Below are 16,204 nucleotides of genomic sequence, written 5' to 3'. Positions count from 1 at the left end.
GCAGGGCTGCATCTCAGGTTCCAAGGTCTCACTATTAAGCCACAAAAGCGGCAAGACTGCCCCCCCCCACCCAACAATTTTTACTTCGGACAAACCCTCATTAGCAAGGCACACCTTAGCTAAGCACCACACTTCCTCTAACCAAGCACAATCACTGCCTGTGGGACACACCGCTGCCTCTTCTCCTCGGTTACATGCTGCCCAACCCCCCCCCTCCCCCTCCCCCGCATGACCCTGCATCCGCAGCGCACAGAAAATTGCCCCTGCGCAGCCTTCAGCTGCCCTCATGCCACACACTGGCCTCATAGCCACACCACCCTCATGTCTATTTATAAGTGCGTCTGCCATGAGGAGGAACCGGAGGCACACACTGCAGAGGGTTGGCAGGGCCAGGGAGCGACCTTCTTCGAAAGGGGGAAGGGGCGATAGCCCACAATGCTGTTGAGAATTGATAATAGATTGACGTTCCATCTTCATTACAATCCTTTGCCACCTCCGTCAGGAGCTGCAAACGTGGGCATAAAGGGGACTCCGCTGCCAGCCCAGCACTTCTACACATCTCCACAATGCAGCAATACTCGGTGTGGGAAGTATGTGAGCGGGCCCTGGGTCAGCCTCTGTCACAGCAAACACTGGCCCAAGGTGCTACGAGTGACATAGCAATGGAGACTCCATGCGTCCACAGACTACTCATTCTGTTTGGGTATCGGATACCTCATCGACAACGCAAGGGGTAAACCATCTGCACTCTGCTCCCTACCCAAGTCTGTCAGTGTTTTGGGGACAGACAGGTAAAACACGTCTATGGGAAGTCTGTGTGCACCAGCAGCATGGGTGGCTAGCAGGAACCCACAGACGGTACATAAAGAAATCCCATTGCAGTGCCCCGGATAGCTGAGGTTACGTGAGAGGAAATACATGTTGGCTGCGGCCCACACACCATGCCTTAGACATTCTTGTTTTTTTTTTTAAACTGCCAGGTAGGTACAACTCCGCTATGGCAAGTCTGTGTGCACCCGCAGCATGGGTGGCTAGCAGGAACACACAGACGGTACATAAAGAAATCCCATTGCAGTGCCCCGGATAGCTGAGGTTACGTGAGAGAAAATACATGTTGGCCTCGGCCCACAATCCATGACCTAGTCAGTCTGGGTTTTTTGGGGGGGCCAGATAGGTAGAACACCGCGATGGGAAGACTTTGTGCACCCATAGTATACACAGACCCCTGTAATATTCCTGTAGCAAAGGTATAAGCTGACCCCAGTAACATTTATGTTGCAGAAGTCTAGGGAGACCCCATTAATATTTCTGTAGTAACAGTATAGACAGACCCCAGTAACATTTCATTAGCAGAAGTATAGGCAGACCCTTGTAACATTTATGTAGCTGCATTATTGACAGACCCCTGCAACATTTGTGTAGCAGCAGTATATGCAGACCCCCTGCAACATTTATGTGGCAGAAGTATTGCCAGACCCCAGTAACATTCTTGTAGCAGAAGTATAGGCAGACTCCTGTAAAATTTAAGTGGCAGCAGTATAGGCAGAACCCTGTAACATTTATGTGGCAGAAGTATAGGCAGACCCCTGCAACATTTGTGTTGCAGCAGTATAAGCAGACCCCTGAAACATTTATGTAGCAGAAGCAAAGGCAGACCCAGTAACATTCTTGTAGCAGAAGTATAGGCAGACTCCTGTAACATTTAAGTGGCAGCAGTATAGGCAGACCCCTGTAACATTTGCGTGGCGGCAGTATTGGCAGACCCCTGTAACATTTACATGGCAGAAGTATAGGTAAACCCCAGTAACATCCTTGTGACAGCAGTATAGGAAGACCCCTGTAAGATTTACGTGGCAGAAGTATAGACAGACCCCTGTAACATGTAAGTGGCAGCAGTATAGGCAGACCCCTGTAACATGTAAGTGGCAGCAGTATAGGAAGGCCCCTGTAACTGTCTTGTAGCAGAAGTATAGGCAGGCAGGCAGACCCCAGTAAAATTTCTGTAGTAATAGTATAGGCCAACCTCTGAAACATTGGGATACCATCAGCGTAGGCGAAGGCCGGAAAAATTAGTTGGATAAGAGTTGCAGGCGTGGGCCCCAAAAATTAGTGTACCAAGAGTACAAGTGTACCTCTGAGTAATTTATCAACCAAGAGGGCAGGTGAAACCCATAAACATTTTTTTAAAGATACAGCTCACTGTTGCTTAAAGGAGATGTCCCGAGGCAGCAAGTGGGGTTATACACTTCTGTATGGCCATAATAATGCACTTTGTAATATACATTGTGCATTAATTATGAGCCATACAGAAGTTATCAAAAGTTTTTTACTTACCTGCTCCGTTGCTGGCGTCCTGGTCTCCATGGTGCCGACTAATTTTTGGCCTCCGATGGCCAAATTAGCCGCGCTTGCGCAGTCCGGGTCTTCTGCTGTTCTCTATGGGGCTCCGTGTAGCTCCGTGTAGCTCCGCCCCGTCACGTGCCGATTCCAGCCAATCAGGAGGCTGGAATCGGCAGTGGACCGCACAGAAGAGCTGCGGTCCACGAAGATAGAGGATCCCGGCGGCAATCTTCAGCGGTAAGTATTGAAGTCACCGGACCGCCGGGATTCAGGTAAGCGCTGTGCGGGTGGTTTTTTTAACCCCTGCATCGGGGTTGTCTCGCGCCGAACGGGGGGGGGGTTTAAAAAAAAAAAAACCCGTTTCGGCGCGGGACATCTCCTTTAATTTGTAACAGAACCTGGAGGCAGCCCTGTTGAAAAAATTGGTTCATGTTACTGGCTCAATACTTTTGAAACTTAGAAAAATTGTAAAAAAAAATAGTAGATGTAGATGAGCCTTTTGGCGACAGAAAAATTGGCCGTTCAGCGACATGACATGTTGTTTCTGGAGGAGGAGTAGCAGGAGGAGGACTAATGTCAGAGAAAGATTGACAAAGATAAATGCCCCGTTTAACCGGTGATATAGAGGAGAGTGCTTTTATCTGCGGTTGCAGCGAAAAGAATCTTTAGGTTCTGCTGCTCTTCGCCGGTGGAGAAGAGAAGTCTGGGAAATCCAGGCTTTGTTCATCTTTATGAATGTAAGCATGTCGGCACTGTCAGTTGACAGGCGGGTACGATTGTCCGTGATGATTCCCCCAGCTGCACTAAACACCATCTCTGACAAGACGCTAGCGGCAGGACAAGCCAGCACCTCCAGGGCATACAGCGCAAAACTCTTCAAAGTTTCCGAGGACCTGGCAGATGTCTGCCATCTAGGCCCACTCCTCGGTAAAGAATTGGGGAGGCTGATTCCCACTACGCCGCCCATGTTGGAGTTGGTATTCCACTATTGTTCTACGCTGCTCATACAGCCTGGCCAACATTTGGAGCGTAGAATTCCACCGTGTGGGCACGACGCACAACAGCTGGTGCTCTGGCAGATTAAACCGATGTTGCAGGGTCCTCAGGTTGGCAGCGTCCGTGGTGGACTTGCGGAAATGTGCGCAGGCGCGGCGCACCTTGCCGAGCAGGTCTGACAAGTGCAGGTAGTTTTTCAAAAAACGCTGAACCACCAAATTGAAGACGTAGGTCAGACATGGCACGTGTGTGAGGCTGCCGAGCTGCAGAGCCACCACCAGGTTACAGCTGTTGTCACACACGACCATGCCCGGTTGCAGGCTCAGCGGCGAAAGTCAGAGGTCGGTCTGCTCAGTCAGACCCTGCAACAGCTCAGGGGCCATGTGCCTCTTGTCTCCTAGGCTGAGTAGTTTCAGCACGGCCTGCTGATGCTTGCCCACCACTGTGCTGCCGCACCGCGCCACACCTACTGCTAGTGACGTGCTGCTCACATTTCTTAATTGAGAGGTAAAGGTTGCGTAGGAGGAGGGGGAGGGTTTAGAGGAGGTGATATAGACCGCCGCAGATACCAGAACCGAGGAAGGACCCGCTATTCTGGGTGTGGGTAGGACGTGTGCGGTCCCAGGCTCTGACTCGGTCCCAGCCTCCACCAAATTCACCCAACGTGCCGTCAGGGAGATATAGTGGCCGTGCCTGCCAGTACTTGTCCACGTGTCCGTGGTTAAGTGGACCTTCCCAGTAACCGCGTTGGTGAGGGCACGATTGATGTTGCGGGAGACGTGCTGGTGTAGGGCTGGGACGGCACACCGGGAAAAATTGTGGCGAATGGGCACCGAGTAGCGTAGGACCGCCGCCGCCATCATGTTTTTGAAAGCCTCCATTTCCACAAGCCTGTACGGCAGCATCTCCAGGCTGATCAATTTGGCAATGTGCACATTTAAAACCTGAGCGTACGCATGCGTGGCAACGTATTTGCGCTTGCGCTAGCGACAGCTGGATGCTGCGCTGAGAGACATTGCTGGATGGGGCCGAGGACAGCGGAGGTGATGGTGTGGGTGCAGGCCGGGAGGTGCTCGTGCCTGTGTCCTGAGAGGGGGGTTGGATCTGAGTGGCAGGTTGGGGCACAGGGGGAGAGGCAGTGGTGCGACCCGGAGGCGGAGAACGGCCTTCGTCCCACCTTGTGGGGTGCTTGGCCATCATATGCCTGCGCATGCTGGTGGTGGTGAGGCTGGTACTGGTGGCTCCCCGGCTGATCTTGGCGCAACACTGGTTGCACACCACTGTTCGTCGGTCGTCCGCGCTCTCACTGAAAAACATCCACACCATTGAAGACCTAGGCCTCTGCAGGGTGGCTTGGCACGAGGGGGTGCTTTGGGAAACAGTTGGGGGAGTCTTCGCTCTGGCCCTGCCTCTACCCCTGGCCACCCCACTGCCACTTCCAACCGGTCCTACTGCTGCACTTGCCTCCCCCTCTGAAGACCTCTCCTCAGTTGGTTTAGCGAACCAGGTGGGTCCAGTCACCTCATCGTCCAGCGGTTCTTCCTCCGAATCCTCTGTGCGCTCCTCCCTCGGACTTACTGCCCTTATTACTACCTCACAGATAGACAACTGTGTCTCATCATCATCAACCTCCTCATCCACTGAAAGCTCTTGAGACTTAGACAGTTACCGGAAGTCCCCAGCCTCATCACCCGGACCCCGGGAGCTTTCCAAAGGTTGGGCATCGGTCACGACAAACTCCTCAGGTGGGAGAGGAACCATTTTTTCCCAATCAAGGCAGGGGGCCGAGAACAGTTCCTGGGAATCTGCCTGCTCATCAGAATGTGTCATTTTCATGGAGTGAGGGGGCTGGGAGGAAGGAGGAGCAGCAGTGAGAGGATTCAGAGTTGCAGCAGTGGACGGCGTAGAAGACTGGGTGGTCGATACTTTGCTGGATGCATTTTCTGCTATCCACGACTGGACCTGCTCACACTGGTCATTTTGTTATAAAGGTCTACCACGTGGACCCATAAATTGGGATATGAAGCTGGGGACCCCAGAAACTTGCCTCTCTCCTAATCCCGCAGCAACCGGCTACAATTCACCTGGACCAGGAACTCGGCCTGTGCCCACACCCTCACTTGGACCTCCGTGTCCTCGCCCGTGTCCACTGCCACGTCCTCTAGGCCTACCCCTACTCCTCAGCATGGTGTATTTCAAATACAGCAGACACAGAGCGGTGTAAAAAATTAGGCAATTATTGGACTGCTTTTGAAGGCTGATAGCGGTACTGTAACGCACACTGTAGGCCAAAAAAAATTATATGCTTGCCTGCAGAAAGGCCTAGCTGGCTAATAGTGAGCCACTACAATTCCCAGCAGCCACGCAGTAAACTGCACACGCGCACAGGTAGCCTTAAGGAGGATTTTTTTTTTCAGATGTTTTTGAAAAGAAACAGCAGCCTAGATAGCGTGTATATGTCTTTCCCTCTATCAGCGGCTGTTGCCGTATGCTGTGCGTGAAGTTGATGGGACGCACAGAGCGGTGTAAAAAATTAGGCAATTATTTGCCTGCACTTGGAGGCTGACAGCGGTTATGTTACGCACACTGTAGGCCAAAAAATTATACGCTTGCCTGCAGAAAGGCCTAGCTAGCTAATATTGAGCCACTACAACTCCCAGCAGCCAGGCAATAAACTGCACACGCTCACAGGTAGCCCTAAGGAGGATTTTTTTTTCAGATGTTTTTGAAAAAAACAGCAGCCTAGATAGCGTGTATATGTCTTTCCCTCTATCAGCGGCTGTGGCCTACGCTGTGCGTGAAGTTGATGGGACGCACAGAGCGGTGTAAAAAAATAGGCAATTATTCGCCTGCACTTGGGGGCTGACAGCGGTTATGTTACGCACACTGCAGGCCGAAAAAATTATACGCTTGCCTGCAGAAAGGCCTAGCTGGCTAATAGTGAGCCACTACAACTCCCAGCAGCCAGGCAGTAAACTGCACAGGCTCACAGGTAGCCCTAAGGAGGATTTTTTTTTCAGATGTTTTTCGAAAAAAACAGCAGCCTAGATAGTGTGTATATGTCTTTCCCTCTATCAGCGGCTGTGGCCGTACGCTGTGCGTGAATTTGACGGAACGCACGGAGCGGTGTAAAAAATTAGGCAATTATTTGCCTGCACTTGGAGGCTGACAGCGGTTATGTTACGCACACTGTAGGCCAAAAAATTATACGCTTGCCTGCAGAAAGGCCTAGCTAGCTAATATTGAGCCACTACAAGTCCCAGCAGCCAGGCAATAAACTGCACACGCTCACAGGTAGCCCGAAGTTTTTTTTTTTCAGATGTTTTTGAAAAAAACAGCAGCCTAGATAGCGTGTATATGTCTTTCCCTCTATCAGCGGCTGTGGCCTACGCTGTGCGTGAAGTTGACGGGACGCACAGAGCGGTGTAAAAAATTAGGCAATTATTTGCCTGCACTTGGGGGCTGACAGCGGTTATGTTACGCACACTGCAGGCCGAAAAAATTATACGCTTGCCTGCAGAAAGGCCTAGCTGGCTAATAGTGAGCCACTACAACTCCCAGCAGCCAGGCAGTAAACTGCACAGGCTCACAGGTAGCCCTAAGGAGGATTTTTTTTTCAGATGTTTTTCGAAAAAAACAGCAGCCTAGATAGCGTATATATGTCTTTCCCTCTATCAGCGGCTGTGGCCGTACGCTGTGCGTGAATTTGACGGAACGCACGGAGCGGTGTAAAAAATGAGGCAATTATTTTGTAGGCCCAAAAAATTATACGCTGGCCTGCAGCAAGGCCTAGCTAGCTAATAGTGAGCCACTACAACTCCCAGCAGCCACAACAGTAATACACACGGTCTCACGTAGCCCTATGCAGGAGCTTTTTTGGGTTAATTGTTGACAGGATTCTACACTAGCACTGTCCCTGCCTTACCAGTACTGCCCCTATACTCTGTATAATTGGCTGTAGACTGAGAACGCAATAATCTGCAGAGCCCAAGATGAAAAAAAAAAAAAATTGGTGCAAAACTGCTCCTAGCAGCCACAACAGTAATGCACATGGTAAGATGTGGCCCTAAGAAGGACTGTTGGGGTTCTTGAAGACGCTGACAGTAGCCTAACACTCTCCCTGTAGCAGGAACAGCACTCTCCCTAATCCCTGCCAGAGTGTGTCTGAGGCGAGCCGCGGCCGGGACTGCTTTAAATACTCGGAGGGCACTTGCTCTTGCCAGCCACTCACTGCAGGGGGGTGGGATAGGGCTGGAACGTCACAGGAGGAAGTTGTAATGCCTTCCCTGCATGTCTATTGGCTAGAAAATGGCGCAAAACATGCAGGGAAGGAAATGGAATTGACTCAAGTACCGCGTGGTGCTCGTCTCGAATAACGAGCATCTCGATTATCCTAATACTCGAGCGAGCATCAAGCTCGGACGAGTACGTTCGCTCATCTCATCTCATCTGTGTCCTATTTGTCATGGAAGAACTCTTTCAGTCTTAGTCTCTTGAAATATGCCCCACGTCACTGCAGAGTTCTGTTTTGTCGAGCATTTTAGTAGGACAGAATGAAAGTCCCTTGGAGAGCACACTCTGCTCCACATTACTGGGGTGTGAGATGACAAATTGATAACACAGCTGGTTATGCCTGTGTCCATGTCCTATTGCGGGTTCGGTTCGATCCTGCCGGACTATGGGTGTTCCTGATCAGTACTTGGATATAGGCCTGCTCTGGACTCGGAGTGTTCCTGATTGGTGTTTGGGTACAGGCCTGCTTTGAGTTGAAGTCTTTGGAGCTTCTTTTCCTTGCTCTTTATTAGGTACAACTGAAGTGTTGTGTAATAGCATCGCATTTTAGTTGTAATCTAAAACCAGGAGTGGAACCTACATAGATGAAAACTATACTAGAAAAATTTGTGCCTCTTCTGTGTTTTGTACCCACTCCAGATTTCGGTTTACAAACACAGATGTAAAATACTGCTCTCTGAAAGAAACCTGACTGTACAGTAGGCACTTATCTCTGTGGAACTGGTATCTGGCTATTTTTTAGTGACTGCACTATTTATAAATGTACTACTAAACATAGAAATGGTCCATCGTATCTGAGCCTTCCTGCCATAAAAGTGATCTGATGCAGAAGATCTTCTCAATGAGTATATATACATATACATACCAGTCTATCTTTTTTGGGAAGGTGGGTGCTCAGGAAAGTCTTCAGTACCATTGCTCATGGAGGAGCAGTGGAGTGTATAATTAAAAAGGTTGTCTAAGACTTTCACTATTGATGAGACCTATTCTGAGAAAAGCATTATCACTAGTTGATCAGTGGGTTTTGCCAGTCAAGATCCCCGCTGATCAGCTCATCCCTGGATATGCTGTCAGTGTGGAAAATGCTGGAAGCAGATAGTGCTGTCAAAATTGCAGTAGCACAGATTGGTACTACAACCAAAGGCAGCTCTGCCCGCGCTATTAACCCGGGCCACTGCAATACAGAGTATACAATGATGATAAAATAATGAGGTTCTACGGATGTTGTATTAAGTTTTTAGAAAACTAGCTTTCTTTAACACCTTAACGACACAGGATGTACAGTTACATCTTGTCGATCGGGGTTTGTATGGAGGAAAATGTGGCTGCTGGCTGTTTCTTACAGCTGACACCCACCAGCAATGTCTGCGATCAGCTATCATGGAGATCATGGCTGTTAACCATTAAAATCCCCCGATCAGAGTTTGGGGTCCCAAACTGCCCTCTGCAATAAGAATGTGGGATAGCATTTGGTTGCTGTGGCAGCCGTGGGACCTTCTTAAAGTTACCTGGGCTGTCACTACAGATTGCCTATCAAGCCGTGCCACCATTAAACTGCCCTGGTTAGTACCTATCAAAAGTTGTCAAAATAAGGAGAACTGGTAAACTGGCAACACATCATGGGTTCCTAAGGCTTATTTATGCACAAGGGGAGTAAAGGCTTGCCCATCTGATCCAATCCCACACAAATTGCTGAGAAAGGTTAATGTTTGTCATTACAAAACAAGTGTCAGATCACACATTACATTGTATATTTAAGCATATGAGGCTTTATAGCTGCAGTCTGGTCGAAGTGCCCATGCTGACCCCTTTCCACCACAGAAAGCACCAGCAATGGGCCCATGTGATGATTCACATTTTCTTTTCCATTAAGTAGATGGCCAGTTGCATCACTGACCTAGTAAAGAGATGGCACCAGGATACACTATGGGAAGAAGTCACACTAGCATGTAACATGGTCAGTTCTCATGTGTGGTCCTCGGCCCACTTTTGAGGTTCCACTCAAACATGACACAAGAGTTTCGTTGAATACCACCAGTAAACTTAAAGGGGTTATAAAGTTTAAAAAAAGGCAATAACATAAGCTGCCATTGTTGAAAAATAAAAACAAAACTATGCTCACTACTTCTTCCAATGCTCACATGTCTCCTTGTCTTTGTTTACAAGTGGCCAGCATGTGATTGATATAGACAGTTAATGGCCACAGTGGTTATATACCATTTTACTGACATTACTGCTCAGCGATTGAAGTCATGATGACAGGAGTATGGCATATGACTGAGGTGGCCATTGATTGACTGCAGCAGTCACGAGCAGTATGAAAAGTCTATTCAGAAACCAATGATGGTTTTCTAGAGCTTTAGTACTGGATCACTAGGGGAATGAGGTGTGCACTGGTTTTTTTTTTTTCTTCTTTTCTTTTAAGTTGTATAATCCCTTTAAGAAGACTGTACAAAGCATAGCAGTTACAGTCACAATAGGTATAAGCTTGATGGTTACAGGCTTGACAGCTTGGCAATTTCCATGTCTATTGGGTGCACGGAGTTTGGTGGTTACTATTGGCAACTATCAGGACTCAAACCCATGAACTCCTGTGTTCCAGGCAGCGGCTCCCCTGCATGACTTGGTTCTGGTTCCCTGCTTCTGTTTCCCTGATTGGCCCCACCTTGTCCCTTGATTAGCTACATTATATAAATTCGGCCATGTTTGTCTCTCTGTTATTTGTCCTAGAGATCAAGTAAATGGTCAACTGGGTGTTACCAGTTGGGGGCATTTCAGCACACTCTCACATTGTTCAGTCAGTGCTGACAATATCAGGCTGTATAGTCTCCTTTGTCAAGGAGAATGGTAACACAAAGTTGTCAATTGTAAGGTCACTGCCTTTTCTTTCTGCTTTTGTTCAACACTGAGAAGGTTATTCAGTACTGAGAGGGTTAATCGGCACTGAGAGGGTTAACCAGGCCTCTGCCTCTCAGTTCACCTGAGGCGTTGATTAGGCATTACTTCCCTATTTAAGATGAGCTGATGCTCTTCCTGGTTGTCTTTGAATTGGTGTTTGTTAGTTCATGACAATCAGCCTTCATTGGTCATTCTGTTCTGTGTCAGTTCTGCCCACTCTCTGGGATCTGTCTTGCAGTCTGACTTCTGTCTTATCTGTGTCTTGCTTACCTCTCTGTCTTGGGTCTGTTTTCTGACCTTCTCTTCTGTCTGAGGCATCTTGTATATCTGCATCTGTTCTTCTGTTTATTTTCTGTCAGTTTGTCTTTGCTCTGTGTCTGCTGCCAGTTCTGTCTGGTTCCATTTGTTTGCCAGTTTTGTCTGGTTCGGAGTATTACCGCTTCAGGGATAGACAGACCTGAGGTTCCACTGCAGGGCCGCCCTTATCGGGGGGATTGCCTGGCTTATAGGTAGGGTTCTGCATTCTCCCTATAGACAAGGGTCAGTCTCCCTTTTCCTGAGTTTATATTTTCTCAGTTCTTTGTATTCATGTATTTGAGTTTGTATTGAATTCCTGTCTTCAGTCCGCCTATCGAAGGAGTCAGCTACCAACCACTCCAGGACTTCCCTTAGTCTTGGTGGGTTGCTCCACTGCATCCACATTTTCCATAAATCCATGACATCAATTTCTTTGTAAATTTTTTAAAAGGGAATAACAGAGGAACAAGAAAACAGAGTTCCAAGAAAAGATTCTACAGAATTGTTATTTTATGGGGAGTTTAATTATTTACTAAAACATATCTGTCAGGAGATGTGACAGCCCCACTTTAAACCTTTTAAACATATTATAGAGATACAGTATAGAGTATTGTAAATATATGTTCCCCTCACATTTATTTTTAGAAAGATTTAATGATGTATTGGAAAGTTAGAGTAAATTGTGTAACATAGGTTGTGTCATGTAGTTTTCTCTTCCCTGATGTCAGTACAGTGCTATTGCCAGTATAAGGAAGGCCAGCACAACCAATGGCTCGCGGGCCGCAAGCGGCCCAGTAAAAGATTTTTGGCAGCCCACACACTGTGACATAACTATGTTGGCAAGAGGCTAGCGGCTAGCCTTTTGACATCATAGTCATATCTGCAGCATAGCCATGTCAGGCTAGAGGGACTAGCCTAAAGGACCTACATGGACTCATTGTCATATGACCGGCCATGCAGCGAGGGTAGGGATAGCAGGCAACAGCTACATGACTTAAAGCTGGCGTTGAACATGCAGCTGACTCTTGCTATCCCTTCCCTTGCTGTGTGGCCAATCACATGAGTGTGATGTCTGGGAAGGTCCTTTAGATGCCAGGAACAGCAACGCAATCAACAGCAGTGCAGGAGCAGAAAGCATTGCAACAGTGCAAAAAGTTTCTCCCAGGTACCCACAGTGGTGCAGCAGCATTGGATTGCTGTGCAATGACAAAATTGGTGCAGTGAGAAAAAGCAAATCAGTTTGCAAAATAGGTTTTAGCAGCTTACTTTGTAAGTAAAGGTAAGGGTGCGTTCACACGAGCGCATAAACGGCGCGTTTTTGCGCCCAATCGTATAAACATGACCATCTGAGGCATTGGTTTCCAATGTATTAGTTCGTACGGGCGATTTTACGGCGCGTAAAAACGGCAACCCGAAAAAAAACCGGAACATATGCGACCGAAATACGCGCCAACGCATATTCGATGGCCGAAAAGACTGTTTGAAAAGTAGGAACAAACGAAAATACGCTTTCTAGCTCTGGTCGTGATTGGCGAAAAACGTTCTTTCCGGCGATTATACGCTGCACTCGTGCGAACGTAAATACCTAAAGATTACAGATAGGCGTTGAGCAACCTTTGTAAGTAAAGGTAATCTATCTGTGGCTAAAATAAGTTTGTTCATCTTAATTTTGGCCCCCACCTACTGCCAAGTTGTGCAGGTCTGGTATAAACACTCTGGCGGCTTTTGTAATGAATGCTCATATCAATCACCTGCATATACTGCAGACTTACTTGCAAAACTACATTTGGGATAGTTTATATTTCTCTTTTCACATTTGGCTTCCAGTTTATCTTCTGGCATCATTCCTTCATTACACTGAAATATGATTGTTTGTCCATGGTCCACTACATTGCTTGTGTTAGAATTAATATTATTGGCGATCATTGTTGCTTGTTGCAATACACAAAAACCTGGAAAATAATTAAATCGTTATTAGTATATATTTTTTGGTAGTCTGCAGAATCCATGAAAAACAAGCATCACATAACTATTAACCTACTGGAGAAAACAGAAATCACTTTTACTTGCATGTACTCATGTTGCACCAAACAAAGCAGTCTAAATTCTAAATTCCCCTTCCTTGTGTGGTGAAACAATTTTTGGTTAGCACTTGTCTCATAAGGAGACAGAACGCAGTGCATGTATTTTATTCTTGCTTTTAGCCACTGTGAAAGTAGCTTCAGAAAAATCTTTAAACACATCATTATTATTTGCCACTTTGTGAGCTGAAGAAATGAATTGTTTTTCAACAAATCTTGTATTTGTACTTCCAGATATTATGGCATAATTCCTAGCTTGTATGTAGGATGTATTATTTCCAAGGCTTCAAAGGCCCTGGAGATGGAACATCATGTAAAAACTTTCAGCTCCTAGAAACGTGAGTAAACAATCTATATGTATAAAATTGAATGTATGTCTGTGTGTGTGTCTGTCTGTTTGTCCTTTATGAGCTACTACACCATTCATCTGATCGCCATGAAACTTTGGGAAGTTGTTGAGTACACTCCTGGGAAGATTATAGGCATAGTACATCTATGCTATGATAAATGGTGCGCATGTGAACGTCGTCGTCAGTTACCCCCCCCCCCCCCCCCCGCGCGTAGATCGTTCGATTTCCATCATTGCCACTTATTCTCCCACTTCCCAACGTCATAGAAACTTGAAATTTGGCACGAGCATTGATTTTGTCAAAAATAGGAAAAGTTAATGGGTCCCAACTCGATTATTTAATTCTAAGCACAAAAGAATTAGCATCCAAATTTTACGTGCGGAATCTAATTCTCTCACTTCCCAATGTCATAGAAACTTGAAATTTGGCACGAGCATTGATTATGTCATAAATAGGAAAAGCTAATGGGTCCCAACTCGATTATTCAATTCTAAGCGCCAAAGAATTAGCGTCCAAATTTTACGTACGGAATCAAATTTTCTCACTTCCCAATGTCATAGAAACCTGACATTTGGCATGAGCATTGATTATGTCATAAATAGGAAACGTTAAAGGGTCCCAACTCGATTATTTAATTCTAAGCGCAAAAGAATTAGCGTCCAAATTTTATGTACGGAATCTAATTCTCTCACTTCCCAATGTCATAGAAACCTGAAATTTGGCACAAGCATTGACTATGTCATAAATAGGAAAAGTTAATAGGTCCCAACTTGATTATTAAATTCTAAGCTCAAAAGAATTCGCATCCAAATTTTATGAACGGAATCTAATTCTCTCACTTCCCGTTGTCATTAAAACTTGACATTTGGCACAAGCATTGATTATGTCATAAATAGGAAAAGCTAATGGATCCCAACTCGATTATTCAATTTTAAGCGCAAAAGAATTAGCGTCCAAATTTTACGTACGGAATCTTATTCTCTCACTACATACATATATATATATATAAATGAATGTCTGTCTGTCTTTTATGCATTACTACACCATTCATCCGATCGCCATGAAACTTTGGGAAGTTGTTGAGAACACTCGTGGGAAGATTACTGGTATAGTAGAACTATCCTATGATAGTTGGCGCATGTGCGAGCATCGTCGACAGTTATGCCCCCGAGACAAAGAACGTTTGATTTCCATCTTAAGCACGAAAGCAAAAGGCATTACGAGCAACGGGATGAGTGTTCAACTACAAAATGATGCATCCGCCGAACGTTTCGCAAGACAATTCCTGGATATTGAGAATGCTGAGGTAAAATGGAAGCTGTGCTGTGATTGGTTGCTATTTCTTATACTGCTGAGGCAACATGAAAGCTGTGCTGTGATTGGTTGCTACTTCTTATACTAATGAGGTTACATCAAAGCTGTGCTGTGATTGGTTGCTATTTTTATATTACTGAGGCAGAATAAAAGTTGCGCTGTGATTGGTTGTTATTTCTCTTACTGCTGAGGTAACATGAAAGCTGCGCTGTGATTGGGTGTTATATATTATAAAGCTGAGGTAACATGAAAGCTGCGCTGTGATTGGTTGTTATCTAGATATATAAAAACGAATGTATGTATGTATGTCTGTCTTCGCAGCAACGCTCGACGGGTAAGCTAGTTATGGATACAATGATGTACACAAACTGTAAACTTACTATAATTTACTATGAAATGCTTGTTCAATTATGCTTGGATGTTGACGGAGCGAGGAAGCTTATGATCAGCTGCTGACAAGTGCTAGAAATTTTCCATAGAAACTATGCAATAATAAAGCATTTCAGAAGAGCTTGCAAACATCACTTGAGTGTTTATCCTTGTTTGCGTCCCCGATGCATCGATAAATAATTAGGCATATCTGATTGACAAGGCTACGATACCCTTGAGTATCACCTAAATTAACTGATTACTCCAAAACCACAAACCCTGCATTAATAATTGAAATGTTTAACTATCACAGAATTAGCATAGTGTGAAAATAAACTTATGATACAGATACAGTACCTGATTCAAATCTAGACCATACATACAGTAGCAAAACCATGCTGTATGTTTACAGACCTACCAGAGGAAAAGTCAAACTGCACCTGCCAGGAATACAAGCTTTTGTCTCCATTTGGAGAAAAGGTGCAAGGTCTTCAGCAGAGAATAGCTACATTTGAAACTTATTAAGGAGAATGAGGATTTCCTTGACAGAGCAGAAATGACTATTCAGAATATTGAAGAAAAATACATTTTTAGGGGGGCGTGGCCTGAATACCGACCGAGCTGGACGCATACCTGTAAGCTCCGCTTGTCTAATCCCCTTCCACAGCGACTTCTAAGCATATCCTAGAGAAGAATCCCTCTTTTATTCGCCACTTACCAGTGGGAGTGCAGGCATGACCAAGCGGAAGACTTCCAGGGCTCCACCGCAGAGAGTCTCTGACTTTTTCACGGTCCGCGGTGCCGGCAGAGGTGAGGCTGCGGACGCACACAGTCCATCCTCACACTCAGGATCCTCCGCTGAAGAGGAGATAGCGGTCGCGTTTCCTCCTAACGATGCGGCTCTCCCTGCAATCATCACTGCCGAGGGTACAGCGGCATCTCCATGGCACACCAGGAAATGCAAGCACCCCAGTAACAGCGGCAGAGGAGGGTGAATTCAGCTTCCATTGAACTACATGAAGAGGGTGCGGCAGGCAAGATGGCGCCTGCTTTAGAAGCCCAACATAGTTTTCACCCTTCCCCCTCTGCTAGCCCTGAAAAGCAGAGGCTGAGGGTGTCTTCATCTCCCTCAGAAGCTAGCCTAGTTCTTCCTGAAGACCCCATTATGAGTCTCCCCTCCTCTCATCAACCAGCCTCAAACCTCTTTATAAAAAACATGGTGGTGGTTCTAAGACACTCTATGCAGAAGGACTTTAACCTTTTGTC

General features: G+C 46.3%; 1 protein-coding gene across 4 annotated transcripts in view; it reads right to left on the bottom strand.

The window, feature by feature from the left end:
* LOC136621574 (complement factor H-like) overlaps nt 1-16,204 on the bottom strand; it is a 1,208,893-nt gene that overhangs the window by 727,277 nt on the left and 465,412 nt on the right. For 2 of the 4 annotated variants that reach the window (XM_066597132.1, XM_066597133.1), the window contains one exon: nt 12,597-12,776. The exons of the other annotated variants lie outside the window; for them this stretch is intronic. In XM_066597132.1, the coding sequence (XP_066453229.1) occupies nt 12,597-12,776 (180 nt within the window). The remainder of the gene's footprint in view (nt 1-12,596; nt 12,777-16,204) is intronic. 4 annotated transcript variants of the gene reach the window in all.

Source organism: Eleutherodactylus coqui, chromosome 3 (assembly GCF_035609145.1).
Source record: "Eleutherodactylus coqui strain aEleCoq1 chromosome 3, aEleCoq1.hap1, whole genome shotgun sequence".
Lineage (NCBI taxonomy): Eukaryota > Metazoa > Chordata > Amphibia > Anura > Eleutherodactylidae > Eleutherodactylus > Eleutherodactylus coqui.
The sequence above is the reverse complement of the archived record's forward strand: the minus strand, read 5'-3'. Positions and strand labels throughout refer to the sequence as shown.